General features: G+C 42.3%; 1 protein-coding gene across 2 annotated transcripts in view; it reads left to right on the top strand.

Annotated features, from left to right (window-relative positions):
* The window catches only part of brd4 (bromodomain containing 4), a 106,986-nt gene that overhangs the window by 18,632 nt on the left and 71,095 nt on the right, over positions 1–17,259 (top strand). The window contains exon 1 of one of the 2 annotated variants that reach the window (XM_061905243.1): positions 9,375–10,273. The exons of the other annotated variant lie outside the window; for it this stretch is intronic. Within the exon in view, the coding sequence (XP_061761227.1) occupies positions 10,176–10,273 (98 nt within the window). The 5' untranslated portion in view covers positions 9,375–10,175. Of the gene's footprint in view, positions 1–9,374; positions 10,274–17,259 lie in introns of those variants that run through there. 2 annotated transcript variants of the gene reach the window in all.

The raw sequence follows: 17,259 nt of genomic DNA, 5'->3' as shown, positions 1-17,259 counted from the left end.
AACACATTATTGTGCTTAATTTTGTTGAGATGCCCCACTGGATGCATTAAACAATGTATCAAGGTTTTCCAAAATAAATCAACTCAAGTTATGGAAAAAAATGCCAGCATGGTACTGAAGTCACAAAGTGCATTATATATTTTTTTAACATGCCTCAAAACAGCATCTTGGAATTCGGGGTTGTATATTGTAGCGTCCCGGAAGAGTTAGGGCTGCATTGGATTCTGGGTATTTGTTCTGTTGTGTTTATGTTGTGTTACGGTGCGGATGTTCTCCCGAATTGTGTTTGTCGTCCTCGTTTAGTGTGGGTTCACAGTGTGGCGCATATTTGTAACGGTGTTAAAGTTGTTTATACGGCCACCCTCAGTGTGACCTGTATGGCTGTTGACCAAGTATGCGTGGCATTCACTTGTGTGTGTGAAAAGCCGTAGACATTATGTGATAGGGCAGTGCCTTTAAGGTTTATTGGCGCTTTTTACTTCTCCCTACGTCCGTGTACCACTCCGTATCGCGGCGTTTTAAAAGGTCTTACATTTTACCTTATGAAACTGATACCGATCATTTCTGATATTAAATTTTTAAGCATTTATGTGCCGATAATGTCAGACTGACGATATTATCCGACATCTCTACTGTCATCACTGCTGACTTCCTTTCAGGGTTGTCTCAGACTCGTTCTTATAACTGGATGAGGGCAATTTGCAACCCTCATTACCAAGGTAATTAAAGTAATTATTGAAGTAATTGAGTAGGTGGAGTTCACTGCTTGCCGTTTGATTTGTTTTGTTTTCAGTCAATCAATCAATCAATGTTTACTTATATAGCCCTAAATCACGAGTGTCTCAAAGGGCCGCACAAGCCACAACGACTTCCTCGTCTCAGGTCCCACATCAAGGGCAAGGAAAAACTGTTTTGTTCCGCATTTGCTGTCGACAAATATCATGAAAGCATTGGCGGCCAAATTCTTCCACACCCTAATTATATGCTTGTGTTCCTGTCACCCAGCAAACAAAGCAGTTCATTTCTGGAAAGTCTGATTACTAATTTGCAGGAATCACAGCTTCTCAGATAACGATCCGCATTACTTGCTACTTCCATCCATCCATCCATCATCTTCCGCTTATCCGAGGTCGGGTCGCGGGGGCAGCAGTCTAAGCAGGGAAGCCCAGACTTCCCTATCTCCAGCCACTTCGTCTAGCTCTTCCCGGGGGATCCCGAGGCGTTCCCAGGCCAGCCGGGAGACATAGTCTTTCCAACGGTTCCTGGGTCTTCCCCGTGGCCTCCTACCAGCTGGACGTGCCCTAAACACATCCCTAGGGAGGCGTTCGGGTGGCATCCTGACCAGATGCCCGAACCACCTCATCTGGCTCCTCTCGATGTGGAGGAGCAGCGGCTTTACGTTGAGCTCCTCCCGGATGGCAGAGCTTCTCACCCTATCTCTAAGGGAGAGCCCCGCCACCCGGCGGAGGAAACTCATTTCGGCCGCTTGTACCCGTGATCTTATCCTTTCGGTCATGACCCAAAGCTCATGACCATAGGTGAGGATGGGAACGTAGATCGACCGGTAAATTGAGAGCTTTGCCTTCCGGCTCAGCTCCTTCTTCACCACAACGGATCGATACAACGTCCGCATTACTGAAGACGCCGCACCGATCCGCCTGTCGATCTCACGATCCACTCTTCCCCCACTCGTGAACAAGACTCCTAGGTACTTGAACTCCTCCACTTGGGGCAGGGTCTCCTCCCCAACCCGGAGATGGCACTCCACCCTTTTCCGGGCGAGAACCATGGACTCGGACTTGGAGGTGCTGATTCTCATTCCAGTCGCTTCACACTCGGCTGCGAACCGATCCAGTGAGAGCTGAAGATCCCGGCCAGATGAAGCCATCAGGACTACATCATCTGCAAAAAGCAGAGACCTAATCCCGTGGCCACCAAACCGGAACCCCTCAACGCCTTGACTGCGCCTAGAAATTCTGTCCATAAAAGTTATGAACAGAATCGGTGACAAAGGACAGCCTTGGCGGAGTCCAACCTTCACTGGAAACGTGTCCGACTTACTGCCAGCAATGCGGACCAAGCTCTGACACTGATCATACAGGGAGCGGACTGCTACTTGCTACTTACTGCTCAGTATTCATGTTGGTTACGCCACACTGGGTTCTGATCCTGAAATTATCTTTTTTTAAGTAGTGCGTTAGAAGGGAAGACCTCATTAAATGTCTTTGTTGCAACATAAGAGGTGCTGGTGCTGTGAGTTTTAGCGCTAGAAGGATGAAGGTTGCAAGGGCTAAACGAGTGTTAGTGGTTAGTTTTATGAAATTGTTCATGACATACGGTTAGGGCTAGGCGATATATTCGATATATATCGTGGGTTTGTCTCCGTGCGATATAGAAAATGGCTATCGTGATATTGAGGTATACGTTCTCACGCAGTTGCTTTTAGCTGCGGGCTATTCCCACTCTTTCTTGTCTCTCCTTCTCACAGAGACGTAAAACAATCGCACCTTCTTACAATCGTCACATACGTATACGCCCTCGTGGAGCAGAGAGTTAGATAGATAGATAGATAGTACTTTATTTATTCCGTCAGGAGAGTTCCTTCAGGAAAATTAAAATTTTCAGCACAATCCCATTCAAGATCAGACAAACATTACAGGGAGACAGAACAGGATCGCTGACGGGTCTGCCGGCTTCCAGCGCCCCTTACAAAAAAGATGACATACAGGTAAACAAGGGGGGTGGGGGGGGGAAGAAAAAAATAGAAGATTAAAATAAAATTTAAAAAAAGGTAGCGGCATTGGTAACGTTAACTGTGGTGCACGTGGTAAAACGAGAGAAAGAAGGTTGTGTTACGGTGCGGATGTCCTCCCGAATTGTGTTTGTCATCCTCGTTTGGTGTGGGTTCACAGTGTGGCGCATATTTGTAACGGTGTTAAAGTTGTTTGTACGGCCACCCTCAGTGTGACCTGTATGGCTGTTGACCAAGTAGGCATGGCATTCACTTGTGTGTGTGAAAAGCCGTAGACATTATGTGATAGGGCAGTCAGTGCCTTTAAGGTTTATTGGTGCTTTTTACTTCCCTCTACATCCGTGTACCACTCCGTACAGCGGCGTTTTAATCTCATAACAAATGAAGGATTGATTAATTCCCAAGAAAAACAGCAGGCGGTGGTTTGGCTTCAAGTGGGAATATGTCGAACAGACAACCGTAATTTGTCAAGTGTGGGGAAAAAACGTTGCTACAAAAAGTAGCATTACTGCTAATATGTAGCATCATTTGAAAAGTCACCTGCTAAAGAATGAAGAGTGCTTACTCCGCATCTCAACATCTCCGTTCGGTGCCACACCAACAAAATGCCGAGGCAACCATTTCCAGATCAACACCGTAGAAAAAAAATAGAAGGATTTAACGTCCGCACGGGCGAAGGACATACACTATTTGATTTCCTATTAAGAAGCTAAATTTTATGTGAGACTAATTGAAATATCTTGTGTGACATCATGCACAAAAGTGCACTTTATTAGTTTTAATGTATTGTAGTGGCGTTCTGTACACAAAGTACACTTTAATTTAGTGTTGTTTTGATACGTCATCTTAGTGACATCATGCACAAAAGTGCACCAATAGCTTGTTTTAAATAAAAGTGCACTTTATCAGTTTTAATGTATTGTAGTGGCGTTCTGTACAAAAAGTACACTTTAATTTAGTGTTGTTTTCATACGTCATCTTAGTGACATCATGCACAAAAGTGCACTAATAGCTTGTTTTAAAATGTCTCTGACAATCTTGCATTTTCTGTTTTGAAATGACATTAATGTTTGTGCCACTGCTTATTAACTGTTTGATAAGTACAGTTTTGGTTAATTGACTTAGTTGTGATTTCCCTCTCTGCAAAAAAGTTTAAAAGTAGCATATATTAATGCAGTATGAAGAAGAATGTTTTAATGTAGACACATAGAATCATCGTACTGCTGTGATTATATGCATCAAGTGTTCATTCAAGGCTAAGGCAAAATATCAAGATATATATCGTGTATCGTGATATGGGCTTAAAATATCGAGATATCAAAAAAGGCCATATCGCCCAGCCCTAGGGGAAGGCAAAAGAGTGAGGAGTGTCCTGACCGGATATCTCGATCCTTAGTTTGATTGTGAAGTGAAGTGAATTATATTTATATAGCGCTTTTCTCTAGTGACTCAAAGCGCTTTACAGAGTGAAACCCAATATCTAAGTTACATTTAAACCAGTGTGGGTGGCACTGGGAGCAGGTGGGTAAAGTGTCTTGCCCAAGGACACAATGGCATTGACTAGGATGGCGCAAGCGGGAATCGAACCTGCAACCCTCAAGTTGCTGGCACGGCCACTCTACCAACCGAGCTATGCCGATTGATGTAAAATGTTCTTTATCACATTGTTTACGTGTCTAATAAAGATGTGATTAATGCATGATGTCTCAACTGGTTTAGCTCGGTTGGTAGAGTGGCCGTGCCAGCAACTTGAGGGTTGCAGGTTCGATTCCCGCTTCTGCCAACCTAGTCACTGCCGTTGTGTCCTTGGGCAAGACACTTTACCCACCTGCTTCCAGTGCCACCCACACTGGTTTGAATGTAACTTAGATATTGGGTTTCACTATGTAAAGCGCTTTGAGTCACTAGAGAAAAAGCGCTATATAAATATAATTCACTTCACTTCACTACAGTAGGTAGGGCCGGGCGATATGACTAAAAAATGTATCACGATATAAGTGTTTCATATCAGTCGATATCGATAATTATTGATAAAAAAAAACAAAAAACTATTCTAAATAAAGACCAAGAGAAAAAAGGCTGAATTTAAATATTTTTATTTTAAATATAACCTTTAACCTTTAGAACGAGGTCAGCCTTAAGAAAAACAGTCAAATAAATGAAAATACTGGTTGATGTGCAAATGTTGACATTAAATCAATCAATCAATCAATCAATGTTTATTTATATAGCCCCAAATCACAAATGTCTCAAAGGACTGCACAAATCATTACGACTACAACATCCTCGGAAGAACCCACAAAAGGGCAAGGAAAACTCACACCCAGTGGGCAGAGAGAATTCACATCCAGTGGGACGCCAGTGACAATGCTGACTATGAGAAACCTTGGAGAGGACCTCAGATGTGGGCAACCCCCCCTCTCTAGGGGAGCGAAAGCAATGGATGTCGAGCGGGTCTAACATGATACTGTGAAAGTTAATTCCATAGTGGCTCCAACACAGCTGCGAGAGTTCAGTTCAAGCGGATCCAAGACAGCAGCGAGAGTCCTGTCCACAGGAAACCATCTCAAGCGGATCAGCAGCGTAGAGACGTCCCCAACCGATACAGGCGAGCGGTCCATCCTGGGTCTCGACTCTGGACAGCCAGTACTTCATCCATGGTCATCGGACCGGACCCCCTCCACAAGGGAGGGGGGGACATAGGAGAAAGAAAAGAAGCGGCAGATCAACTGGTCTAAAAAGGAGGTCTATTTAAAGGCTAGAGTATACAGATGAGTTTTAAGGTGAGACTTAAATGCTTCTACTGAGGTAGCATCTCGAACTGTTACCGGGAGGGCATTCCAGAGTACTGGAGCCCGAACGGAAAACGCTCTATAGCCCGCAGACTTTTTTTGGGGCTCTAGGAATCACTAATAAGCCGGAGTCTTTTGAACGCAGATTTCTTGACGGGACATATGGTACAATACAATCGGCAAGATAGGCTGGAGCTAGACCGTGTAGTATTTTATACGTAAGTAGTAAAACCTTAAAGTCACATCTTACCCAGACTTCTCAACTATGTCCTTCGCTAATAGCTACACCACTGCATCCGCTATTTCTTTATAACGTTTTGAATTTTTGTCGTATGGCACTGCTGCCGAGTACCTCTCGATGGTGGTCTGTTGTTGCCGCTTCGGCGCTGTTCCACTTGCACCGGCTGATGTCGTGGCTGTTTGCTGCTGTACTCCAGCGGGTGAGAGCGGCTCAGGTGGTAAAATAAGTTTGTCGTGTTCCAAGACTTGGTCGGGACGACGACCTTGCAAAGTTTGCAGACCGTATTACTCTGATTCGTATCGGACTTAAACAATCCAAAATACTGCCAAACTGGTGACGTTTCCTTTTTTATTTACAATTTCCTGTCGTGCTGCCGCACTCATATTCCCGTTTCGTTGATTAACGTGGACCCCGACTTAAACAAGTTGGAAAACTTATTCGGGTGTTACCATTTAGTGGTCAATTGTACGGAATATGTACTGACCTCTGCAATCTACTAATAAAAGTATCAATCAATCGTTGCTTTTTTATTTCTTTTTCCCGTTAGCATTTCCCAGAATGCCTTGCGGTTCAGGCTCGGCCGTGATAGGTCGAGAGGCTAAAGCCCTTCCTTTGCCTACACCCCCCAGAATGCCGTGCGGTTCCGGCTCTGCGTTTCTTACTATTTTTTTCTAACAGAACTCAGTGAAATTATCGAACGTTCTATCGACCCCATTTTCTATTGATATCGATCACATGTCTATCGCGATATATATTGTTATCGTTTTATCGCCCAGCCCTAACAGTAGGACTGGATTCCAGTTCATTGAAATACCACAACACTGGATATTGTACAGACAAGTTACATTTAATTTAAGAACTTGCACACAAAGCAACACGGGAGGTGACTATGACGTAGGGGTGTAACGGTACACAAACATTTCAGTTCGGTACGTACCTCGGTTTGGAGGTCACGGTTCGGTTCATATTCGGTACAGTAAGAAAACAACAAAATATACATTTTTTGGTTATGTATATACCAAATTTGTAAACAATGGCATATCATACATATACACACAGGGTCCATTGCCAGGGTTAACACATATAAAATAAAAACTACAAAAGATAAGGTTCAGAATGGTTTCTTAACAAAACCTTTCTATATATAAAGTGCTTTTTATGATTGATTGAGACTTTTATTAGTAGATTGCACAGTACAGTACATATTCCGTACAATTGACCACCGAATGCAAACACCCCAATAAGTTTTTCAACTTGTTTAAGTCGGGGTCCACGTTCATTGACTCGCCGAGGAGTTCCAGTTTATTCACAATACCATATAAAAATTACAGTAGTGGTGATATGTCATCATTTAAAGATGTTGGTTCGTGAAAGGGTCCCCCAAATATGCTAAAAGAAGCTTTTGACAGTAGAGGCTGCTTGAATGCGGTGGTGACGCTTCAAAGGAGTTAGCATGTTTGACGTGTTGGCAGAAGCGTACCATACTGCTGCTGAACAATGTCGGCAAACCTCCGTCTTCCATTGTTGTATCGCACCGCGCAGCCAAAGTGTTCCCAAACGGGAGATCTTAACGAGGCAGGAGAGTCTTCCAGCTCTGGCTTTTGCATGTTGTCCTAGCCCGGTCGCTGCTAGCCTGCCGTGTGTTCTGCCTCGTTACCCAATATGTCCGTGTGGAAACTCGTTCGGTACACCTCCAAACCGAACCGAAATCCCCGTACCGAAACGGTTCGATACAAATACACTAGGGATGCACCGAAATGGAAATTTGTGGCCGAAGCCGAATACCGAATAATGAATGCAGTTTTTCAAAAAAATTTTTATATTGCGTAAATAGCCTAGAATAAATATTTAGACATGTTTTTCAAATAAAGTAATTTCTATTGAATATTGACATTTTTTAAATATTCCAGTAGCCTTTGCTTTTCCAAAAAAGCACAAAGTTTTTCATTTATATTCGGCCTTCAAACAAAACATGCATTCAAAAAATAAATAAATAAATAAATGATAAATGGGTTGTACTTGTATAGCGCTTTTCTACCTTCAAGGTACTCAAAGCACTTTGACACTACTTCCACATTTACCCATTCACACACACATTCACACACTGATGGAGGGAGCTGCCATGCAAGGCGCCAACCAGGACCCATCAGGAGCAACGGTCAAGTGTCTTGCTCAGGACATAACGGACGTGACCAAGTTGGTATTAGGTGGGATTTGAACCAGGGACCCTCGGGTTGCGCACGGCCACTTTGCCACTGCGCCACGCCGTCAGAAACATTTTATAATAAAGTTGTTCTGGCTACTTAAGAGCCATATTATTTTAACTTGAGTATTTATGTTTTTTAATTATGGAAAAATATTTTTGGTGCGTCATTTCCAGGTTTTGCAGTTTTTTTTATGTATGCTATGTCACTGAGTTCTTGAACTATTTCCCATTCATTTTTACAAGTCAATACAGCCGCCAACATTCCTTCACTATAATTTTCAAATGTTATTGTAATTTCATCTAATATACCGAAAATATTGACTGATTACAAGAACATTTTAAAAGTACATGAATAAGAAGACAACCTTTTTGAGCAATTCCTTCACTAGTTTACCCATGCGGTTGTGCACGGAATAAGTTGAAAAATATCTGCCTGAACATCAAACACCGTTCATAACAATCAAGAATAATGAATAAAGTCAACTTACTTAATTAAGTGTGTGTTTGTTACCTCATACACTTATACAGGTAGCCTACACAACAGGCTAATAATGTATACACAGGTAGCCTACACAACAGGCTAATAATGTAAACAGAGGCCCCACTAAATCTCAATAAAGTGTGTGCTTGTAACCTCATACACTTATACAGGTAGCCTACACAACAGGCTAATAATGTAAACAGAAGGCTCAAGTAAATCTCACTTAAGTGTGTGCTTGTAACCTCATACACTTATACAGGTACACAACATTGTAACCTCATACACTTATACAGGTACACAACATTGTAACCTCATACACTTATACAGGTACACAACATTGTAACCTCATACACTTATACAGGTACACAACATTGTAACCTCATACACTTATACAGGTACACAACATTGTAACCTCATACACTTATACAGGTACACAACATTGTAACCTCATACACTTATACAGGTACACAACATTGTAACCTCATACACTTATACAGGTACACAACATTGTAACCTCATACACTTATACAGGTACACAACATTGTAACCTCATACACTAATACAGGTAGCCTACACAACAGGCTGGTAATGTAAACAGAGGCCCCACTAAATCTCAATAAGTGTGTGCTTGTAACCTCATACACTTATACAGGTACACAACATATCCCAACGTCACCGCGTCACTGCACGTTGGTTGATTGCGTCACCGCGTCAAAAAATTGCGTCACACGCCACTATTCGGCCTTGTTTTTAACTCATTCCACCGAAGGCCGAATGTGGCTTTTTTTGCCATATTCGGCCGAATATATTCGGTTACCGATTAATCGGTGCATCCCTAAAATACACGTACCGTTACACCCCTACTTGGGTGTGGTTTACCCTGGATAACCTTATCCAGGCTTTGTGTAAACGGTGCCTAAGTTGCAAAGGAGGAGGGTGAGTGCGGGTGCTGCGTGATGCAATGGACAGAAGCCGAGACAGGAAGGAGGTGGGGGTGTTTGAGGTGTGAGCGAGTGCAAGGACGTCCAGCTATTGATGGGGAACAAGGAGAGGGGTGGAACGAGGCAGCACGTAGGCGAGCCAGGAAGGGAGGGGTGTGTGTGTGGGCTGAGACTCTTGCTGAATGAGGAAGCAGCAAAGCCATTTTTCGCTCTTCAGAAACTACACGCCAGTCTGCCTGCGCTAGGCAGCGCGCCACCCAGGGGATAGAAGTGCTCCCTGGATTCAAACCGGGACCCTCTCTCGCTCGCCGAGCCTACCTCCTGCTCTGGCTGCCGGATTTCATTTTGATTTGGGGAGGCCCTTGAAGAGGACACAATGGAGCGGAGAGCCTGTGGCAACTGGGCCGTTGTACTGCTGAGAGGGGGATGGGGTAGAGAGAAGACCGGCGCTCACAGCTAACACAGCCTGCCTGGCTGCCGGCTTCCGTGGCCTCTTCTCCTCCCCTGAACCCGCTCTTCCCGTCTCCCGGGCTATTTCTTTTCTTTTTCCTGGAACGGCCGGCCCCCCTCTAAATCCGCCAGGACTACGCAATGGGTTCACTCTCCATGTTCTGTGGGATTTTAGGATACACACCAGAGCCACAGGCTTAAATCTGCGCTCTGGATGACAGAAAAGGAAAAGCAAACTTTCCTTAAATCTTTTTTCTTCCCCGCCTCCCTTTTGGAATTGTGGCTCGTTGCTGTGCCGCGGAGTTTATTTAAATGGATTACAAGATGCATGCCAAGTCTAATGATTTGCTGGATTTCCAAAAACTGGATGCCCTTCTGGAAAAGATCGCACATTCAGTCTCTGTGAAAAGGTAATGGAATTAACTTTTCCTGTTACAAGTTTAGTTTCTTTTACTAATACTATCAGTTCCAAAGAGTTGTGTGGTTATTAAGCTGACAGAGAGACTGAAGTCATGGTTCTTGGGACTGTCATGTGGTCGCTATCTGTGGTTTTTTGTTCTGTTTTACATGACCCGACATAACCATTTAACATTCTCACCTGTTTGTCTGTTTTTTTTTTTTGTTGGTCTTGAGTGTTGAGGACAATATCGTAATCCACATTTCTGCCAGAAGCTGTGAACCTTCCTCTGGGTGCGAGAGTAGGGGGTGTGGGGGAAGGGGGACGTCAGAGGAAGAAGGGGGTTGTGTGTCGGCTGATTCATGGAAATTGGCTTGCATATCCCGGCCAGCTGGAAGTTAAATGTGAACGCGCCGGCGGGTTTCTTTTCTGTTGCTGTCTGTTCGTGAGTCATGGTTAGCCTGTTGAGTCACTTGGCGTCTTCTTGCGCTAACTCGTACTACCAGTAAACACTTATGACAACTAGGAGGAGAAACTCCTTCAGTTTGGATGACTGGAAACGGTCCAGTTTCAAACCTACTGATATTTTCAACCAGGGGTGTCAAACTCAAATACAGAGTGGGCCAAAATTTAAAACCGAACAAAGCCGCCGGCCGAGGTTGAACAAATTAACCTTTTAATAGGGACCCAAACAAGTTTTGCATTGAATATTGAACAAGCAAGGCTTATATAACTTTATAGTGACATGCAAAATCGACTTTCAAATAATGATAATAATTTAAAAAATTTCAATGGCATATCAAATAAAATTTAAATAAAAATTGAATGCCTCTTTTCGGCAATTGGGTTGAGGTGGACGGGGTTTGGTGATAGCGAGGGGTGTATATTGTAGCGTCCCGGAAGAGTTAGTGCTGCAAGGCGTTCTGGGTATTTGTTCTGTTGTGTTTATGTTGTGTTACGGTCAATCAATCAATCAATCAATCAATGTTTATTTATATAGCCCCAAATCACAAATGTCTCAAAGGACTGCACAAATCATTACTACAACATCCTCGGAAGAACCCACAAAAGGGCAAGGAAAACTCACACCCAGTGGGCAGGGAGAATTCACATCCAGTGGAACGCCAGTGACAATGCTGACTATGAGAAACCTTGGAGAGGACCTCAGATGTGGGCAACCCCCCCCATCCCTCTAGGGGACCGAAAGCAATGGATGTCGAGCGGGTCTAACATGATACTGTGAAAGTTCAATCCATAGTGGCTCCAACACAGCCGCGAGAGTTAAGTTCAAAGCGGATCCAAGACAGCAGCGAGAGTCCCGTCCACTGGAGACCATCTCGGTGCGGATGTTCTCCCGAAATGTGTCATTCTTGTTTGGTGTGGGTTCACGGTGTGGCGCATATTTGTAACAGTGTTAAAGTAATTTATACGGCCACCCTCAGTGTGACCTTCATGGCTGTTGACCAAGTATGCTTTGCATTCACTTGTGTGTATGTGTGTGTGTGTAAGCCGCATATATTATGTGACTGGGCCGGCACGCTGTTTGTATACAGGAAAAGCGGACGTGGAGAAAGGTTGTAGAAAACTCCAAAGGCAGTGCCTTTAAAGCCCACCACATATATTGTTGTCCGGGATGAAATTCGGGAGGAGCACTGAACTTCGGGCGTCTCCCGGGAAAATCGAGAGGGTTGGCAAGTAAGAGTGCTGGCGGTGAATGCGATGTTAGAGCGGCGGGCCAGCTTTAATGTTAATTTGATATTGCCTCAAGGGCCAAGTCGGGCCAGAGTTTGACACCCATGTTTTAAACTATCATGTTTATTACAGCATGATTGGCAGAAACATCATTTGGTCATTCTCTTGTTTTTCCCGACCAAATTAAGCAGTGGGGAACAGAGTTTCGACTCCGTTTATGTTTGACTGATACTGGCAAGACCCTCTTTTTGTGGGCCGTAGAGGGTTCATTTGCATACAAAAACAAAATGAACCTGTCAGGCAGAGAAGCAGCTGAAACTCCTGGGAGTGAGCAAATGTTACATTCCTCAACAATACTTTTCTTTTTGGAGTACACAAAATCCCTCTGATTGTATAGCGCAGTGGTTCTCAAATGGGGGTACGTGTACCCCTGGGGGTACTTGAAGGTATGCCAAGGGGTACGTGAGATTTTTTTTTAAATATTCTAAAAATAGCAACAATTCAAAAATCCTATATAAATATATTTGTTGAATAATACTTCCACAAAATATGAATGTAAGTTCATAAACTGTGAAAAAAATACAACGATGCAATATTCAGTGTTGACAGCTAGATTTTTTTGTGGACATGTTCCATAAATATTGATGTTAAAGATTTCTTTTTTTGTGAAGAAATGTTTAGAATTAAGTTCATGAATCCAGATGGATCTCTATTACAATCCCCAAAGAGGGCACTTTAAGTTGATGATTACTTCTATGTGTAGAAATCTTTATTTATAATTGAATCACTTGTTTATTTTTCAACAAGTTTTTAGTTATTTTTATATCTTTTCTTTCCAAATAGTTCAAGAAAGACCACTACAAATGAGCAATATTTTGCACTGTTATACAATTTAATAAATCAGAAACTGATGACATAGTGCTGTATTTTACTTCAGTTTCAGTTTATTTTCAGTCTAACAAAAACATACTCAAACATGGATCACGATTAAAAAATGAATAACATGACTGAAACAGGCAGAAGCAAAAAGGCTTATATGCCCAACATAAACATTTTTACATTCAATTAAGTTACCTTTTCTAATAATTTTGTAATACAAAAAGAAATATAGTCATTCAGCATTTACATTTAAGTGGCCCTTTAACAAATAATACAAAAATATGTACTTACACACATGCACTTTTTTGTAAATAGATAAACATACATACCTTCTAAATACAACATTTAACCAAACAAACATACATTTCTAGTTCACATAACTTTTTAAAATACATTGTGACATGTTCTTTTTGAAATTAAATACTGAGTCACTCATTTTTATTTCTTTACCAACAGAATTCCACAAATTAACACCGAGAACAGATAAACATCTATGTCTTGCTTTTGGTAAAATAAACTTAGATTCATCTCTTAGATTGTATTTGCTGGTCTGTAGAGAGAAGTATTTTTGAATTCCTTCTGGAAGGGTATTTATTTTTGCTTTTTACTTCTTTATCTTTTTTTTCCCAACCAAAAATGCTTTGCTCTGATTAAGGGGTACTTGAATTTAAAAAATGTTCACAGGGGGTACATCACTGAAAAAAGGTTGAGAACCACTGGTATAGCGTACTTTTTGAAGTTATAGTCCAATTTTCCTGCACATTTTAGTCAATTGTCCTGAATTTCAGCTGTTAAATGTTTCCTTAAAGGGGAAAATTATCACAATTTCAAAAGGGTTAAAAACAACAAAAATCAGTTCCCAGTGGCTTGTTGTATTTTTTGAATTTTTTTTCAAAATTTTACCGGTCTCGGAATATCCCTAAATAAAGCTTTAAAGTGCCTTATTTTCGCTATCTTCGAAGACACTGTCCATTTCCCTGTGACGTCACACAGTGCTGCCAATGTAAACAAACAATGGGAATACCACAGCAAGATATAGTGACATTAGCTCGGATTCAAACTCGGATTTCAGCGACTTAAGCGATTCAACAGATTACGCATGTATTGAAACAGATGGTAGGAGTATGAAAGTATTGAAGAAAAAACTGAAGCTATTGAGCGAATTCATAGTCATAGCATGGCCGAATAGCTGCGTTAGCATCGCCGGTAAAATGTGCGGACCAAACGATCAGGACTTTCGCATCTTTTGACACGGGAGCAACTTGAATCCATCGATTGGTAAGTGTTTGTTTCGCATTAAATGTGGGTGGAAGGAAACGTAATATAGTTGCAAATGTATCTACTGGTTATCCATACATCTCTGTTCCATGTCTGCTTTAGCACCGCCGGTAAATAGCATGTTAGCATCGATTAGCTGGCAGTCAACATTCACAAAACTCACCTTTGTGATTTCGTTGACTATCGTTGCAAATGCATCTGCAGGTTATCCATACATCTCTGTGCCATGTCTGCCTTAGCATCGCCGGTAAAATGTGGAGACACTCCGGCACATTCAATGGGGGTCTGGCGGCAGATTTCTTGCCACTTTGGCATCTTCGGGCCAGTGGTGCAACTTGAATCCCTCCCTGTTAGTGTTGTTACACCCTCCGACAACACACCGACGAGGCGTGATGTCTCCAAGGTTCCAAAAAATAGTCAAAAAAATGGAAAATAACAGAGCTGAGACCCGGTGTTTGTAATGTGTTGAAAATGAAAATGGCGGGTGTGTTACCTCGGCGACGTCACATTCTGACGTCATCGCCTCCAGCGCGATAAACAGAAAGGCGTTTAATTCGTCAAAATTCACCCATTTAGAGTTCGGAAATCAGTTAAAAAAATAGATGGTCTTTTTTCTGCACCATCAAGGTATATATTGACGCTTACATAGGTCTGGTGATAATGTTCCCCTTTAACCCGTATCACCGATAAGCAACTTCTACCTAATTTCTTGCCACTTTGGCATCTTCGGGCCAGTGTTGCAACTTGAATCCCTCCCTGTTAGTGTTGTTACACCCTCCGACAACACACCGACGAGGCATGATGTCTCCAGGGTTCCAAAAAATAGTCAAAAAAATGAAGAATAACAGAGCTGTGACCCGGTGTTTGTAATGTGAAAATGAAAATGGTGGGTGTGTTACCTCGGCGACGTCACATTCTGACGTCATCGCCTCCAGCGCGATAAACAGAAAGGCGTTTAATTTGCCAAAATTCACCCATTTAGAGTTCGGAAATCGGTTAAAAAAATAGATGGTCTTTTTTCTGCACCATCAAGGTATATATTGACGCTTACATAGGTTTGGTGATAATGTTCCCCTTTAAATACCGCACACATGTTTTATCAGCAGTTTAAGCAAATGCATCACACAAGTACTTGCTTTACCAGCATATGTAAATTTTATACCTCATAGCGTATTTTATAGCTTTATGGCATGGGTGTCAAACTCAAATTTGGCATTCACCGCTAATACTGATACTTGTCAACCGTCCCGATTTTCTCGGGAGACTCTCGAAGTTCAGTGCCCTTCCCTTAAATCTCGCGGGGCAACCATTCTGTCAAATTTCAATATTGAGGGCGTCCCTTAAAGGCCCTGCCTTTAGCGTTTTTTTACAACCAGTCGTCACGTCCGCTTTTACTCCGTACAAATAGCCTGCTGGCCCAGTCACATAATATGTGCGGCTATAGTGGTTTGAGTGTCCGTCTTGAGATCGGTAGGTTGTGAGTTCAAACCCCGGCCGAGTCATACCAACGACTATAGAAATGGGAGCCATTACCTCCCTGCTTGGCACTCAGCATCGAGGGTTGGAATTGGGGGTTAAATCACCAAAAATGATTCCCAGGCGTGGCACTGCTGATGCTCACTGCTCCCACTTAGTATGTCTGTGACAATCATTGGTACTTTAACTTTAATTCACTGTCTTCGTTCCCATGGTTCGACAAACAAAGTTATGTCTTTCTAGCTATCTAATTATGAACGAATGAACCGATTGAATAAATAGTTTTATTATGTTAACACTGAGATCACGTTTTCATTAGTTTTAATATTTCTGTCAGAATTCAAGGTGCACATTTTTTTTGACATGTTAAATAATTTTTTAAACTCCCAATGGTAAGATTTAGAAAGTTGGTAAGACAAATATTTACATTCCCTTTCAATTTTATTGCAACCGAAATAAAAAAAGGTAACTTCGATGAACAACATTTGTGTTAAAAGCTCTTGCAAAATCAATGATTTAAGGTCCCAAAAAAATAAATTAAAAGTCCGGTGTAATCCTGAGTGAGGAACTAAATGCAAATGTAGATTGTATCCATACGCACACAATGACTCATCACTCATCCAATCTTTACCTGTATTGACCCCATTGAGCTACTTAAGGATGATTAAGAGCCCTCAATTGTTTGTTTACATTCATCACAACCTCGTCCAACATCTCCATATTGAATGAGCACACCCGTGTTATCAGCAGGCATGCTAAGATTAGGTAGAAGTTGCTTATCGGTGATACGGGTTAAAGGGGAACATTATCACCAGACCTATGTAAGCGTCAATATATACATTGATCTTGCAGAAAAAAGACCATCTATTTTTTTAACCGATTTCCGAACTCTAAATAGGTGAATTTAGGCGAATTAAACGCCTTTCTGTTTATCGCGCTGGAGGCGATGACGTCAGAATGTGACGTCGCCGAGGTAACACACCCACCATTTTCATTTTCTACACATTACAAACACCGGGTCTCAGCTCTGTTATTTTCCGTTTTTTTGACTATTTTTTGGAGCCTTGGAGACATCATGCCTCGTCGGTGTGTTGTCGGAGGGTGTAACAACACTAACAGGGAGGGATTCAAGTTGCACCACTGGCCCGAAGATGCCAAAGTGTCTGCAGCCAGACCCCCATTGAATGTGCTGGAGTGTCTCCACATTTGACCGGCGATGCTAAGACAGACATGGCACAGAGATGTATGGATAACCTGCAGATGCATTTGCAACGATAGTCAACGAAATCACAAAGGTGAGTTTTGTTGATGTTGACTGCCAGCTAATCGATGCTAACATGCTACGCTAATCGATGCTAACATGCTATTTACCGGCGGTGCTAAAGCAGACATGGCACAGAGATGTATGGATAACCTGCAGATGCATTTGCAACTATATTACGTTTCCTTCCACCCAGATTTAATGCGAAAAAAACACTTACCAATCGACGGATTTAAGTTGCTCCAGTGTCAAAAGATGCGAAAGTCCTCATCGTTTGGTCCGCACATTTTACCGGCGATGCTAACGCAGCTATTCGGCCATGCTATGGCTATGAATAGCGTCAATAGCTATTTGCTCAATAGCTTCAGTTTCTTCTTCAATACTTTCATACTCCAACCATCTGTTTCAATACA

This window comes from Nerophis ophidion, linkage group LG07 (genome assembly GCF_033978795.1).
Source record: "Nerophis ophidion isolate RoL-2023_Sa linkage group LG07, RoL_Noph_v1.0, whole genome shotgun sequence".
Taxonomy (NCBI): Eukaryota; Metazoa; Chordata; class Actinopteri; order Syngnathiformes; family Syngnathidae; genus Nerophis; species Nerophis ophidion.
The sequence above is the reverse complement of the archived record's forward strand: the minus strand, read 5'-3'. Positions and strand labels throughout refer to the sequence as shown.